We start from the raw sequence: 17,012 nt of genomic DNA on the forward strand, positions 1-17,012 counted from the left end.
AAAGCCCAAATTATTAATCTCAACTCTATTAGTTGTGGAGATACACACCTTTTGGTTATTACTTTTAGAATCACTCTGTGAAAGGAAGCTCTCTGGGACATAATTCATTTGCAAGCTCTAAGGTAAAATTATTTTAAATTCTATTCCACACAACCATCTGTGACTAAATTTAGCTACTGAAGAACCTAACTTGCTGACCTTGAATGATTTGTGAGCCCATTAAAAAAACCTGTCACCCCCACTGACCCAAGGGCTTCTTAAACAGCTACCATCTTCCTCTAGGAACTCAATGAGCTGAAATGTTCCTGCTCACCGGAGGTCAGTAAAAACTTTCTTTGCCTGTCAAGACAAACATTATCAAAACCCACATGAAGATGAGCCTGAGGCTGGAAAGCCCTCCTTCCTTCAGGTTCCCCAAGGCTCCTTACCTGGGTGGAGAGCTGAGCCCTCACCATGGAACTGTTTCCACTGGAGACTAAGTCCTCGCTGAAATGCCATGGTGGGTCTCGGGTCAGTGTGATGTAATTGGAGCACATTTGGACACACGGTGAGGTCACCCAGCAGCTTCCCCTGCTGGTGACTTCCTGGTCCGCCTCCTTGGCAGCGTCCTCCCATCAAGGCCAGGTGTCTGCGGCACCTCTGCACTCCCAGCCGGCTTCCCCCACGGGATCCCCGGAATCCCCGGCGCGAGCGGTCTGATAAACAGCTCCAGTCTGAACATGTCTGATGGGCGCCTAAATAATGGGTTACTCTGATAACTTACCCACTGGACCGCAACCAACACCGCCACCTTTTGCTTTCAGCCAGTAATAAATAACAGTAGCAGGAAGTTTTATTCCATAAAGCATTAATAAGATATTTTAATAAGGAGAAAACAAAACAAAAACAAGTCTCAGTCTCATGTTTCTATTCAGACACTCAAGACTAGTTTTTCCCTGTGCATCTCTTCCAACTGCAAGGACGTGACCACATAATAAAGGTCAGTTTAAAGATTTTTTTTTAAAAAAAGTTTAAACCTTTTTTAAAAAGATTAAACAATCAGGCTAGCAAAAAGGTACTCAATACATACTTTCCTTATATCAAACGAGCTAGTATTTCAATACAGTGTAACTATACAGATTATATACAATGCACAATGTTCGCAAAGCAAGCACTATAGGCTCAGAACAGATTTGAAAAACATGATACTCACATTGATTACAGTAACTCTAAAAATGATTGTAACGGCACTTAGTTTACAAAAAAGTCACAAAAATATATATATGTGTGTGTCACCAAGAACTATGGTTTCCATAAAATACTAATAGCCAGATACCAGTATATAAAATGCAAAGTTCTGACACTGTATACATTTTAAAGAAAACAAAACCCAAAACCAATTTTTGTCACTGTCAAAAGTCAAACATGCCAAGTAACTTAGCTATGGCCACTGTCACCAAGTAAAACCAGGCTTGAGTGAGGTGATGATGGGGAACAAAGCTGGTGGGCTGGGACTGGCACGGCTGTACAGGCTGGAGGAGGGGCAGAGGACATAAGAACACCCACCGATGCCACTCAGTTCCCGTCTCCCCCTAGCACGCCTTCCCTTGAGGGGTTGCTAAGATGCCAGCGCCCAGAAGAATTCATAATGCTGTAGCCGGCAGGGCAGAAAGTGGCCTCCACGTCCTCGGTGCTGGACTACAGGCGAACCCTGCAGCACGCCTGGGCCACAGGGCGGTCAGCCCCGCCAAGGCTGCTGGCACCAGAATGGACTCAGGTTTTGAACAGGGCCAGGTTTCCACCAGCCCTGTACAACACTGAGCTGCTTACAGGAAATTACGGAAACGCGATTTGATTGAAGAATTCATGTCTGTTACATCAAAACAATTTTTGCCTTTCAAATCTATCTTCCTTAGCTGATACTAATTTCTTCTGTCACTTAATTCTGATCTGTTATCTTAATCTGACTTCCTTATTATATGCAGTTCTGGAAAAGAATACTTCCTAATGCTCGAAAAGTTTAAATTTACTCTTAAAAATGGGTCACAGAATTATAAAGTAAAAAAAAAAGTCTGTTCTAAAACTATCTTTCACAAATATATATATTTAAATATTAAAATAGGCTACCTAGGATTTTTATAAAATGGCTTTTGAAAAGATAGCAGAAGCACAAAGAAGCCAAATGCTATCCTCCAGGGTGGACATAAGGTGCTGTGGGTGCCTCCTATCTGACACGACAGGAGTCACGAATGACAGAAAGATTAAGTCTGTTATTTGAAATTTGGATGAAAACAAAATGTTACTGTATCAGGGGTTGCTGTTTTTGAAAAATACCTTGAAATATAAGCATCAGAAGCCATCATTTTGTACCAGGAAGATAATGAAAAACATGTATGACATTACTCCTTCCAAATACCTGACCTCACTCATTTCAGGAATCTGAAAGATGAAACAGTGCAACTTTCCAAAGCTTAATGGACTACTCTCAGTGTGAGAGACCTTACACAGCACCTGCCAATTTGAAAACTGACACCAAAGTAAAAAGCAATCTCCTAGAGAAAACACATGCATCACCTAGTCCTAGAAAAGGTTCTCTCTGGAAAGCAGGTGTTTCCAGCATCTGCACAAAGGCTCCCCACTCCTGCTCACGCAGCCTCTGAGCACACCAGAAGGCGGCATCCCCCAGAGCAGGGAGGGTGTCCTCCTCCGCAGGCTTTGGTACACCCAACACTGGTGTGCAGAATGCCTTCCCAACGTCATCAAATGAACTCTGGTGGGCAGACTGACATTTGAGAGAACAGTTTAATCAGTAAGAACACTGCAGATCCTCAGTGAAGCAGGGATTTTATCAGTAAATCATGACGAGCGCTCAGGACTTCAGCAAAATTTGTCACATTGAGAGAGTAAATAAATACACAGGTTTTATAAACCAGCCGCTTCGAACTAAAAACATTTTAAGGTTAAAAAAAATTTTTTATATTGAAGTTTTTGTTTCCAGCCCATGGTCTGAACTAAGTTCTTTGTCAACAAGTATGTACACAGGAACCTTGTTTACCACTGGCTGGTGCTGGCCTGGGTCCTGGGCAGAGGAGATGCACCTGAAGCATTCTGAACACTTAGGGCCATCCTGTTTCTACACACTGCATGGCCAAACAGTGTTTGGAATTTCGGAGAGGACTGTTTTAAAAAGTACCGAACTATTTTTCTCTATTATGAAAATATAACTGTGACTTTTGATGGCAGCTAGTACTGTATTGTCACAGGGTTTCATTTCCCTTAAGTACAGTGACACAAATCTCAACACCTGTAATCTGAAGTCAAGCAGCGGCACCCCACAGTTTAATGTGAGGACTGGCTCAATTCCACCTTTTGGTGTTAATTTGGATCACTGTTTGGGCTACGCTGTCTTGCTGGCGACTCTACACCATCACATCCTGCTAGCCAAGAGACAGTTAAGGGAAGGAGTAACTCACATCCTGATGGTCTCAGCTTAAAGCCTGTGACAGGGTGCTAGCCCCGAGCTGTTCCTCATGCACGTGTTTACAGCAGTATCACACCTGCGCCCCCACATCAGTTCCACTGTTTCAGAAAATAAAGTCCAGTTTCTATATATTCTCAGTAACTTTCAAAATTTAAATACATTATTAAACATCTTATATCAGTAACTTATAGCAAAAACCATATTAATTTACTTTCAGCAACTTTGGGCTTGTTCCTTCCAAAAGTGAAACTATTTCTTTTTCCCAGATAATCTTAGTAACTGGCAAATTATTCTCTTTCATTTGGATACTCATTTCAGAGGGCTATTTGGTAGATGAGGCAGTAGCTACTATATCAAAAAGTTTTAAATTCTCCTGTTCATCAACAATACAAATCATGGGTTATTTTCAATGAAAATATTGAAATTGCTTTTGTTTTCTGAGACAGTCTTGCTCTGTAGGCTAGGCTGGGCCTTGAACCTAGAGCGACCCTTCTGCTTCCCAGCCTTCCGATTATAGGTGTGTGCCCAAAATACCACCATTTTAGGGTGGTTCATTTATCAGGCAGTAATTTTCTCTATCTGACATACTAGTGCAGAATTATCATTATGTAGTAATGTATTTTTCAGGGACTACAAAGCTAGAAGAGTCTGAAACATGATCTGATTATCTTCTAATTAAAGCCACTAAGGAGCAGGGACTTAGCGCAGCGACACAGTGCTTGCCGAGTACACGAGGCCCTGGGTTTGATCCCCCATACTAAGAGCTGAATAGAACCAAACAACACATTAGGCCCCATTCAAATTAAGAGAATAAAATAGGAGAAAACAACGAAAGAGAGAGATTTAACACTACTTCCAAAGGCTCCTAGGGAAGCGTTACAGACTGGGGAGATCCAGCTCAGCAATCACAGGGTAAGTAACAGGGTAACCAATGACTGGATCTATCAGACGGTTGACATACTCATCCCACTTCATAAAACATTTTAACTGAATGAGTTTTTTGTTGGTTTGTTTCCAAACCAAAGGGCACACATTCTAACATGGAAACCAGCTGCCATAAAGCAGAATGGTTGCTTAGGTTTTAAAATATAAGACAATGAAACCTTTTAGTATTACTTTGTTTTACTGAAATTGTAACTTAAAAACAAAAACCTGGCAATGTAAACAAAAGTGTACTTATCTGAATCAAAACCCAGTATTACTGTTCTGGAATAAGCAGAATTGCTGAGGTGCCAACTTGCTTCCACCGTGAGAATGATTGTGAGGACTGGAGTGGCTGGAGGAGCCGTGACATCCACCATCATGGGGACATCTCTGCTGATTTCTAAGGTGTCTATATTTGGTAGTTAAAAAATTAAAATAATTTTTCTAATATAAAAGGCTTAGTCTTAAAAAGGTAATTTTTCTTGCATTCTAAAGTTTAAGCCCTTTAAATATCACAAAGGAGTATCCTCATAGGCCCTAAGGTAGCCAGCTAGGCTTAAATATTCTAAACTAGCTTGCATCTTTGCAATACTTCCCATATGTTCCAGTAAAAATTATATATCTAGGCACCCTTCTCTTAAATGAACTTTATTTTTTATGTTTTTAAATTTTTGGTTCTGGGGATCGAACTCACGACTGCGCACTTGGAAGGCAGGCGCTTATGCAGCTGAGCTAAATCCCCAGCCCTTAAATGAACTTTAAATAAATCTAAAACCTACTATGTACACAATTACCCTCTGGCAGTTTTGTTTTCTTAAACAGATCTATAAACAAAACATCCTCAATCAGGGGTCACAAAAACGCAGAGCCTCCCTGCAAAGGAAAAGGCCTCTCTCATTTCATGTTAAATACCGAACACTTACTGATAGATTTGGAGAATAACTAACTAGATATATGCATCGTCACAGTATATTCAAATTTCCTATAAAACCTGGAAACCTGTATAGTTTGTAATTACCAATGAGAATCTAGAGTTCCACCTGGGAAAGAATACCCAGTGATAACTTCTTTACTGTGAGAATATAGCCCGAATTCCTTAGAGCTGCTGGCTGCCAAGGGCTCTCGCACTGTGGAGTTCTCAGGAGAGGGAAATGCTATACTTTCCACTGGGAAGTCAATCAATGACTTACACATTTTTAAAAATTTTATCTATTTTTTTAGTAAACTTGAAATGAAGAGCAATGGTGATTCCCACCATCTTATCATCGGGTTTTAAGATTAATTTCTAGCTCCAGTTAGGATACAGCAGTCTGCTGCACAGAGTAACTTAATCCTACACTGAAGAATTGGACATTGTAAAAACCCAGAACTTGTAAGTGTTGATCTTCCCAAAGGTAATATACTTATGTTTGGGGGCAAGCGGATTTAAAAAGAAAAGTCTGTAAGAGAATCAGACCTACAAATGAGGGCTAAGGGTGAAGTCCAGTGGCCAAGTGCAAGACCCTGGTTCAGCCCCCAGTACTCACCCCCGAGCTGGAATTAAGAACAGCAGACCGAAAGTATCAACATAAAAACATTCTAGGGAGCTGACCTTTTCTTCCTTTACCTTTATGGGGGGTGGGGGGCGTGGGAATTTCACAAAAAGAAACAAATCACTATAATTAAGAAATAATTTAGTAAGGCCTGACATCTGAATAAACTTCAGATCTCTGTATGACTATCTTGTTTTTCTTTTCTAATCAATTTCATAATTATTCTAATCTACTTCATAATTTTCTAGTAAGTTTCATAATTATCTGACTTTGGGTCTTTTATATACAGAAAAAAAGATCCTGAAAGTTCATTATTCATGGAGTCCTAAGTATTTCTGACCAACGTCAAAGATGCTTTGACACCAGATGAAAAGTACATCCCAGTCTTCTTTTTTTGGTGTTTTGAGAGAGGGTCTTGCTCTGTAATTCAGCCTGCCTCAGCCTCCGGAGTGCTGGGATTATAGGCATGTGCCACCACACCTGGTTATCCCACTTTTGAGCATCATAGAAACTTCATCTTTGAAGGCAGCAGAAAAGGTGACATTCATTACCTCAAGGTTTTTAGGATTTTTTAAAAAAAAGTCTAAACAATTTTCTCTCCTCTTTTAGACAGAGTCACACATGATCGTTTTATAGCCTCATTTTTCATATTATTGCTTACACTGAGTAAAAACTATAGTAATTTCTCTAATAAATTTGGCAATGTCTAAAATTATTTTGGAACAGGGTAATATCACCATCATAAGGGATTTTGTAAACAATCTTAGTTAAGAACTTAACCTCAACACAGAATTATTTATTTTGTCCAAAACAGCACAGTAAAAACATCTCCAACAATACATACCTATGTATAAAATATAGATTATCTCTAATATTTTTACTTTATTATGGTAGCACACTGGTATATGCAAGAGAAAAGTACTGTTGATGGGCCAAAGTGATTTGGCAATGACCTAGTTACTAGACATTAAACTACAAAGACCTGGTAAATGTCAGTTTTAGTCAGAAGCAGATTGGAAGAGTTTCTATGAAGCTGAGATTTGTGTTTTATTCTGCATTCCTGGTCATTTCTTCCACAGCCTGACTGCTCAGTCATGGTTCTTTGCATTTGGGATGGTATTAATAGGTAGGGGGATGCCTACCCAATACCAAATATTCATCGAAAAAAATCATAATAAAAAGACAAAGCTTAAAAAAGTACGCTGGGTTCAGCAGTACTGAGTAATTTTTAAGAATGCTTCCCCATGAACACTTTCAGAAACAGGCTTTCCAACACCCCAGGCAAACGAGGACACGTTACCCAAGCCGTCAGTCAAACTCTGCTTAGCAACCTGTTTCTCATGGACCCTCTACCTCAGGTAACCAAGGCAACGCTCCTCTGGTTTCGTTTCACCTCATCTGTTGCTAGCCTACCCTTAATGAAAGGAAAAATCTGGCACACGTCTGAAGTTAACCGGTTCCTCTGAGTCTCAACATCATGTCACTGTGTCCTTATAGATGCCATCTCTCAGTTAAGAAAAACAAAACACCAGTTGCAGGCTTACAAAGTGAAAAGGGAGATTCTTTCCCAAACCCCCCTTTTTTTTGCTTAAAAAATTAAATTAAATTAAAATGTACAAGACCAAGCACAGGCACTTTCCAAAAAATGAAGCCAACCACAAACTACTCGATAGTTATAGAGGACAGCTCTGACTGCGGGTGCTCGTCCCCGGGGGCGTCCGCGTGCGCGCTGGGCTTCAGCTGCGCTGGGGTCTCTTCATCCTTTTCTGCCAGCCCAGCCAGAGGTCCCAGAGGGAAAGTGCTTTCACAATTCTGGGTAGAGGAGACCTGTGAAATTACAGGCATTTGAACAGAGGAGTTGCTTTCAAAACCATGTTCTCCAAGATCGTACTGAACAAGGGTCTCTTCTTGGTCTTGGTTTAAGTAGTCCGGTACTAGGAAATCACTAGGTAAGAGGCAAAGGGTGAAACATGAGTTAACCTGAAACTGGTAACAGAATACAATAAAAAGAAGTCATCTGTATATCAAGATTGGGACTTTTTATTTCATGAATTCTCCAATGAAGTTAGGAGTCAGAACTTTCAACTTACAAACTTTCCTGAACATGAACCAAAGCCATCCATTAGAACAGAAGGGCGTCAGCTCCTGAGGGACTCTAAGAGGCCTCAACAGCCTTTCTTGGTCTATTTTTATAAAGCTGCTCACTTACACAAAGATTATCTGAATAATTAAATGCTTAATTTTTCTGGGATTACACACTAAGGCATACAGTATAATGCATACTTATTTTATTAGCTTGATATAGTTACATTACACAGGACTCTTTTTTTTGGGGGGGGGGGTACTGGGGATCAAACTCATGACCTCGAACTTGCCAGGCAGACGCTTAGGCCACCGAGCTAAATGCCTAGCCCCGATTTAGTTAAATTAAGCCCTTATGCATTAATGACTTACATACGCTCCAGTCTGTACAGGTGAGGAGTGTAGAAACAATCTGTGTGTTATCTTGCTATTAGATCTGGATATGATAATAAATTACGCTTGAGTCAGAATTTGGAAATGAGTATCTTGGACTATTTATATCTGTCCTGAAAAAAGTACTGAATTACTGATTTCCACAGTAAATGAGAAAAGTAAAATACACTGAAAACTGGTTAGTATACTGGCTAGAACCAGTATACTAATACGTTATAGGGCCATTTTATAATTGAATTTTTCAGTCTTCATAGGAAAATTAAAACCTGTTCATCTGCAGAACAGTTTCAAATGTTCTATATAGAAATCTAAAAAGCCTTCAGGGGTTAGATAAAACAAAGAAGGGTAAGGACTCTGCACAAGAAAGACCCAGATACAAGAGTCGTTAACTGGAACTTATTTTAGCTCTAAACAACTACGTTGAATGTAACATGTATAATTTGGTTTGTGACAATCATCTGTGCAGAATTCGAAACAAATCAAATGAACATATAGTTTGAGGGGAAAAACAAAGTCTATGTAGGAGTAATTTGGAATTTATTGAAAAATAGTTTTAAAAGTAAAGGTAATTTAAAATGTAAAGATTTTATGAGAAAGATTTCTTACAGAGGTACACTTCTCATATAAAGTATTTAAAAATACAATGGAATTTTCTATCTAGAGGAGGCCTCAGAAACTATCTTACTCAGAATGTGGTCACTATATATATCTAAAATATATCAGTAAAATCTGATTGGGAAAATTAAAGGAAAAAAAGAAACTATGTTGTTCAAAGCTTACATTTTGTTTTGCTAAATTTCAAACTGCTTCATATGTAAAGTAACAAGTGTGATCAAATAGCAGAGCCAGAACTAGAACCCTTTCCTTGGGTATCCTGAATCACAAAAGCAACTGCACTATAAATAATTACCATGAAGACTTGGAGCTCTAAACTGTATGAAAGTAGGAAGGATTCACTGGGTCTAAACTATTACATCCATATATGCCTTATAACTGCTGTAAAAAGTTCCTTTCTTATTGGCAAATGGATATTCCTTTACATAGGATGGTGGGGAAGAGGGGAAGAGGAGAGAGGAACAGAGACAGAGAGACAGAGACAGAGACAGAGATTGATTAAATATTTTACCAACATCCAGAGTGTGAAGTAACCTGACATTATTATCTATCACCCAACATGGTGTATTTTCTAAAAAGTTCTACTTAAGGCTTACTACAATCACTTGAACTTCATACTATTTTTTAAAAAATCAAGGGTAAGCAAACTACTTCTGTAGGAATATATGTATATATCTGTATATACACATACACATTTAAAATTTTCATTTTGTAGGAAAATACTTTGAACACCAACTATGAAGTATTTTAAATTTTATATACTTAGGAGATCCAGAAAATTTCAATTAGATCAAGAGATCATAGAATGGATACTAGGAATTTAAAAAGAAGGCACTGATCGGCTGGCAACCTGGTGGAACAGCAGAGCAGGCTGCCCTGCAAGCGGGAAAAGAGAGTTCAGCAAGCAGTTCTCCTGGCCGGGTTTTTGCTGTGCACCTCACCTGCTCTGGAAGTAGTTTGCTAGCTCTGATGCTTCATGGTTCAGACTCCTCAGGTGCACGATTAAATTTCCAGAGTTGGTGAACATGGCGCCACATGTTTTGCACTCGTAAATCCGAGGCTTGCGGATAATGTGCCGGGAAACCCTCATGTGGTGTTTATATTCCCCGAAGGAAGTGAAAGTGGCACTACATATCTGGCACCGGAAACAGCGTTTACCTTCATGCTTTAGGCGATGCATCTTTAGCGAATAAGCCCTGGTGAACTTTTTCCCGCAGCGGTCACACTGAAATGGTTTAATTCCTATAAAATAAAGCAAAAGAAAATCACATAAAAACAGAAAACTAAAAAGCCATATACCTCAAAAATTTCTGAACTATAATTTTGTTGCAATAACTTAAACTATTCTATTTTGATACATCAGAGAAGGCAGATAATATGTAAAACTCACCAGGACTGAAAAAGTTAGGGGAGGGTGGAGAGGAGACACATTAGGTAACAGGAGGAGACTGACTTCTGAACATTCTAAATTATGTTTCACAGACTTCACAACACATTTTAACTGTATTTACACGGAACCAAAATTCTCATAAGAACAGCACTTACTGTTTCATTTCACGTTTCTTAACTGAGGAAAAAATGAGAAGAAAAAAGGGAAAATTCTACCATCTCCATGTGTAATGATCATGAAGATGTCATCACTTGATGAACTGGCTCTTTCAGTATTTAGTAGTGATGGAAATTAATAAATAATTATAAAGTACATTAACAGTTTCCTTAAAACATCATAGTTCAGGGAAAATAAATTAAACCACCTGTAAGACACAGCTGTAGAGGTTGGGTGTGGTGGTGCACGCCTGTAATCCTAGCACTTGGGAGGCTGAGGCAGGAGGATTGCTGTGAGTTTGAGCCCAGCCTGGGCTACAAAGTAAGTTCAAGGCCAGCCTGAACTGTAGTGAAACTCTGTCCCAAAAAGACAAAACAAAAACAAGATACCCCCACCATAATCTGTACACTTAACATCCCAGAAAATTGGTGCTAAGACAGGTACTATGAGACCTACCTGGGAAGGGGAAGAATGAACACAAGAGCAGTCACCTTTATGTGACCACTCAACTTAAGTCTCACTAATGTCTCTTCTACACATTCACCCAAAATTTCTCTAACACTAGAAATAAAAAAATCCAACTGACTAATCAAAGCACAGAGAAAGTTAGGACTACAGAATGTAATAGTAAAATATTCAATCTTTTAAAGCACTTTTCATCCGGAAATAATTTCAAACTGACTGAAAAGTTGAAAGCCTGATGTAAAACTCCCATTTTCTTCTTCCAATCTCACCCCCGGCACCATCTGTGTCTCGGTCTCGTGTACACACCCACACTCCCGGGACACTCTGTACGCTTAGCTTACGTACTACACCCCGCGTACTGTCAGTGTTAACCAGAATACGGCCCTCAGTACCTCTGGTCAGGGCACTAGGCACCGCTGTCTGATACTGCCCCACTTCAGCAACAGACCAAAGCTAATCTGCCCTCGTCTGACTTCCCAGTTCCCCCGTTTCTGAAGGGAAGCGAGCCAGGCCGCTCCCGGGCCGCGGGAGGACGCCGTTACCTGAGTGGATGAGCATGTGCTGCTTCAGGTTCTGGATGCGGGTGAAGCGCACCCCGCAGGTGGGGCACTGAAAGGGCCTGTCCGGGCCGTTTGGGCTCGGCCGCTCCGTGCTGCTAGTGGAAGGAGCAATGTAGAGTTGGTAGGGGTACTGAACATTTTCCAGTCTAAAAAACAAACCAGAAAAGGCAACCAGGCTCTGATTTTAAAGCTGAATAAACATTTCTGCAGGTCAGCTTTAACTGAAGAAAAGAAAGAACACTTCACGATTTTTAAAAACAGTTTATGCATTAGATTATGAGTTTCACTTACAGCAATTATAAAAAGCAACAATGGAAACACAACCACACACACGAGTTTATCTCAGACAGTCTAGATCTCTCTAGTCCCTTCCTTCTCGCTACTGTCTTAATTTAGGCCTGAATCAGTATTCTCCTACATGGGAAATTCTTCCTCCCAGCACCGTAGTTTACCTTTTATGGTTGAACCGGGCCTCCCTCATTAAAGTCTTGGAAGCATTATCCTTCTGAATGAAATCCTGACCCTCTAAAAGTCATGCGAGACTCCTGGGACCAGAACATCCCCTGAGCAGCCTCATTTCCTGCGATATGCCCCACTGCATGCCCTGCATCAAATAATTCCTCCAATGAACCCAAATCTCGCTCAACACCACACTTTTGCACACTTAATTTTCTCTACTAGCCTGCTTTCTTTGCTGTGTAATTTCTACTCACTTTAGAAAACGTAGCTAAGCCAGGCACAGTGGTGCTTGCCTGTAACTCCTGCACTCGGCAGGCTGAGGCAAGAAGGATTGCGGCAGGTTCCAGGCCGCCTGGCTAACAACAGCGTTTAAAGCTAGCTTTGCATTTATTTCTGCCTTTTAGGTCTTCCTGCCAGTATTGTCTCAAGGGACAAAATGTAGCTGAGTTGTCACATCCCTCTTCTGGCAGCCTTCTCTGATTTGCTAGTGGCATAGGTAGGTGTTCCCCGATGTACAGTGACCAAATTCTGGGATTGTTCACAGTGACTTGCTTACTGCCTCTGTCTTCAACCTCTCTGCTCCTAACCTGATCAAGTTCCTTGAGGGAAAGGATTTTACCTGTGTACCTCCACCATTCACACAGTATATAAGAAAGGGTGGATGATCTAACTGGTATTTGAACATTTCTGTTTGTTTATGGTTTTACTAATAATAAATTCAAGTCATTCTGGACCACAATCTGCTTAAACAGGCTTAGCTATTCAAGAATAACTAAAAGTGACACTTGAAAGTGTCCTACAGTCTGTATGAGTGCTTCCCATGAAGCCAGTGTTCAGTGATCAGAGAAGACAAAGCAGGACATGAACCGTCACTGAGCACTGGTGTGGGTCTCCTTGAGAACTGAGACCAGCATAGTGATCTGGAGGTTACAGGGAAGCCAGTGATGGGAATGACAGTCTGGGGAGAGGGCACAGCAGGGAAAGGCCCTGCAGCCCTGGCAGGAAGGCCTACAAGGCAGGAATACGCACAAACATTTCAAGAACTAAAAGAGGGTCAATGTGGCTAAAATGTAGTATGCAAGGGGAAGAATAATGGCCTGATGGGAGCTAGGCAAAAGTCCTACCGTGTTCTGTCACAGCAGAGTCTAGTTTTTAAGCATGAATAGACAGTGTTAAGTGTCATTAGCTTAAAACAGTGAAAACCTGACTTAACGCTAGGGACATAGCTCAGCAGCACAGCACCTGCCTGGCAAGCACAAAGTCCTGAGTTCAATTCTTGGTACAAAAAAAAGAAAAGAGAAATGATGCTCTATTATATGAAGAACAGACTTGAGTAATGGAAGGATAAAATCAAGGGCTGACTGACGGTTACTGAAGCAGTCAAGGAAAAGGATGGTGCTGACCAACTAGGATGGTCAGAGCACAGGCAGAGGCGAGGGAGACAGGCCGGCGGATGCGGACACAGTATTCTAGAGGGAGACTTCATAAGGCCGTTGCAGGATTAAATTCAGGGAAAGAAAAAGGCAGGAGTGGTGACAGAGAGGTGGACTACATCATGAATAAATCTCAGACACTGTACTAAAAAACCAGAAGACAAAACAGGAAAAGATGGGAACAGGCCGCAGACGGGAAATTAGAACTCTGTCGGCCTTAAGCGTAAAAAGGCCTCTTATTCATCTTCTTTTTTTTTGTCTTTTTCATTTTATTGGTACCAGGGATCGAACTCACGACTGCCTGCTTGCAAGGCAGGCGCTTATGCCACTGAACTAAATCCCCAGCCCCTTCTTATTCATCTTTGTGTAAATGGGAAGCACTGAGTGAAGATAATGACTTGGGAGTCACGGCTATCAGGACCTGGTGGTATTTTCTGTCTGTGTCTTTGAGACAGGGTTCTGCTATGTAGTTCAGGTTGGCCTTGGACTTGTACTGATTCTTGCCTCGGCCTTCTAGGTGCTGGAATTACAGTCATTACGCCTAGTAAAACAACATTTTATATGTGATGGGGGGAGTCTTTCTGAGATAGGATTTTACCATGCAGTTCAGGATGGCCTTGAACAGCGATCTGCTCGACTCAGCCTCCCAAATGCAGGGATTACAAGCATATGCCACCATGCCTGGCCAAGACAGCTTTTTTTGGTAGTTGGCCACATCATATTTTGTATACCAGATGCTGTTTCAAGGACTGAAGTCTGCCACTCACAAATATGTAGTAAGTAAATGTGGCTGGGTTCTAATAATAGTTTACTGACAAATCAAACTGGAGGGCTGGAATTGATCTACGGTCCATAGTTCACCAACTGATTACAACATATTAAAGCAATGGGATGAGGAGTTTTGGAAATGCCCTCCAAAATCTGGTGTGGGTGGTCTAATGTGATGATGCTACTTCATTTTAACTTTTACTTTTTAAGAGACAGGCTCTCACTACTTAGTGCAGGCTAGCTTTGAACTCACTGTGTAGCCCAGGCTGGCCTCAAACTCACAGGGATCTTCCTGCCGTAGCTTCCTGAGTGCTTGATTATAGGAGTGCACCACAGTGTGTGACATGCCACTCCATTACTCTGGAAAGTGTACTGCAGTATAGTGACCTCAGTTCTAAGATAACTTAAGGAGTTGTGAGCGCAGCCTTGAAAAGATGGTGACACACGGCATCAGTACTAACCGGTCATCGTCATCTGCGTGAGCGTTGGTGCTGGACGTACTCTGCAGGGTGGGCAGCCCCTCGGTAACACCTTCGTCTACTGAGCCTGTGGAAGGAAGGAAGAGGCGATGATCAGGGCTTCGTGCAGATAAGCCAGACTCTAATGCCACCTCTTACCTCTGTTCACATTCTGAGTTGTCACAAATAGTCATGTCTCACACGTCCTTTGCAGTTAAATGTTTATAGATTTGAAAAGAAACTGTATGTCAAGCTTTATATTACGATTTAAATTCTTTTAGAAATATTTGATGCAGATTTTGGAAAATTCAAATGTAAACTAAAATCCATTCTTTTTTTTTTTTTTTTTTTTTTGGTCCTTGTCGTTTTTATCGGTACCAGGGATCGAACTCACGACTGCCTGCTTGGAAAGCAGGTGCTTATGCCGCTGAGCTAAATCCCCAGCCCCAAAATCCACATTCTTAAAACTTGTTTTCCTGGAATATGCATCAGGAAAACAATTGCACCACTTTTACAGAAAACATAAAAAAGACAAAGTGAACACCACTTCAGCAAATTTGATACGAGCCAAGCTGAATCCAGAAGTACCCGCTGCCCTCTCCCTGCCCACAAACCTGTCTTCTTCCCAGAGCCTGCCAAGGTTATCAACCTCTCCCTTCATTTGCTGCAGGCGCTATTTCATCTTGGATACCTGCACCCAAAGCTAGAGGTCAGCGCTGCTGGACCACAGCTCTGAGTGTGTAGGACAGCCTTCCCGCTATGTAAGCAGCAGAGAACAGTCTAGGTTTCAACAGAGTGTAAATGATTAACTATCTGGCCTTTCAGGGAAAGTCTCCCAACCTTACTAAGCAAGCTCAGAGCTGTATGGCTGTGAAATAGAATCACACTGCACATGTTTTTGTGACTTGCCTCTGTCCTTCAACACTATGAACTCATTCAGGTTTTATATGAAACTGAACCTTATTTTAATTGTAGAATATTAGTAACGTGTTCATTTCACTCCTGATGGACAGTTTCAGGCTCTTATAAATGATGCTGCCATGAATAGTCTTATACAAGTAACTCAATGTACATGCATGTGCTTTTCTCCACATTATTTAGGAACAGAACTGCTAGGTCACAGATTACATGTTGTTGTCTTCACCTTTGTTAGAAAATTCTAGATTGTTCCGGTGACTGTACCAGATGTGCATCACTGCCAGGACTATGCATGTGTCGTGTCGCTCTACACATGCACCAACACTGGGCACGGGGGACTGGGGATTTAGCTCAGGAGCATAAGCACCTGCCTTGTAAGCAGGCGGTCATGAGTTTGATCCCCCATACTAATTAAAAAAAAAAACAAAACACTGGGCATGGCATTTGGTCAACACACACTGCATATTTCACTGTCTTTGAGGTTTTCTTCTTTCCCGAATTGGGAAATCATAATCACTAAGCCACATCACCAGCTCTATTTTTTGAGAAAGTGTCTTACCACATTGTCAGACAAGGTTTGCACTTAGGATCCTCCTGCCTCAGCCTCCTGGATGCTGGGATTGCAGGTGTGCACCACTATGCGTGGTAGTGCCTAAGCTTTATTTCATGTATTTTTTGAACCTCTTCTGTGAAATGCCTGGTCAGGTCTTGTCACTGAGCTGCTCACCCTCACATTCTGAGTTCTTTCCATATTCAGATACAGGTCCATTGTCAGTAACATGCCATAAATATCTTCCTTTGATGACTGGTGCTATTACCACTTCTTTTGATGGCCAAAGTTTTAAATTTAATCGTTTTCATTTATGGTTATTGTTTTGGCCTTGCTTTAAAACAGTGTTTTTCTATTTCAAACTTAGGTTTTGTTTCTGAGGTTTCAGTCTTTAATTCACCTGGAATTCATGATGTGACCAAACACATTCACTGGTTCCTTTTCCTTTCTGCTGCAATGTCACCTGACATGTACCAAGTCTACAGCAGTGCGTGGGGCTGCTTCCAGGTTCTCCTCCTCCTCCTCGAGTGACGGAGTGCCAATCCTCGGTCACTGCAGCTTTCTAGCCAATCTCCATCCTACAGAGAGCCCGTCCTCACATTCTGTCTGTGTGACCCCAGCACTCTGGTTCCCCTCGGCCCTCTGCATTTCTACACACATTTCAGAAACAGTCTGTGGAACACAAGTTTTTTTGGTCTTTTTCCTTTTTATCGGTACTAGGGATCGAACTCAGGACTGCCTGCTTGCAAGGCAGGTGCTTATGCCGCTGAGCTAAATCCCCAGCCCCGGAACACAAGTCTTAATAATTATTTTATTTCATCCTTTTATTGTTCAGAAATTAAACAATGT

General features: G+C 41.2%; 1 protein-coding gene across 6 annotated transcripts in view; it reads right to left on the reverse strand.

Moving 5' to 3' along the window:
- Positions 1-830: 830 nt before the first annotated feature.
- Positions 831-17,012, reverse strand: part of Zbtb44 (zinc finger and BTB domain containing 44) — a 61,099-nt gene continuing 44,917 nt past the window's right edge. The window contains exons 3-7 of one of the 6 annotated variants that reach the window (XM_063256093.1): positions 14,699-14,783; positions 11,560-11,723; positions 9,948-10,248; positions 8,371-8,434; positions 7,674-7,861 (exon numbers count right to left, since the gene is read on the reverse strand). In XM_063256093.1, coding sequence (XP_063112163.1) covers positions 7,859-7,861; positions 8,371-8,434; positions 9,948-10,248; positions 11,560-11,723; positions 14,699-14,783 — 617 coding nt within the window. In that variant the 3' untranslated portion in view covers positions 7,674-7,858. Of the gene's footprint in view, positions 7,862-8,370; positions 8,435-9,947; positions 10,249-11,559; positions 11,724-14,698; positions 14,784-17,012 lie in introns of all 6 variants that reach the window. The other 5 variants (XM_063256094.1, XM_063256091.1, XM_063256092.1 and 2 more) reach the window with 5 other exon arrangements.

The sequence above is a fragment of the Cavia porcellus genome, unplaced genomic scaffold, assembly GCF_034190915.1.
Source record: "Cavia porcellus strain 051 isolate PalLab524CR breed Dunkin Hartley unplaced genomic scaffold, mCavPor4.1 scaffold_9, whole genome shotgun sequence".
Taxonomy (NCBI): Eukaryota; Metazoa; Chordata; class Mammalia; order Rodentia; family Caviidae; genus Cavia; species Cavia porcellus.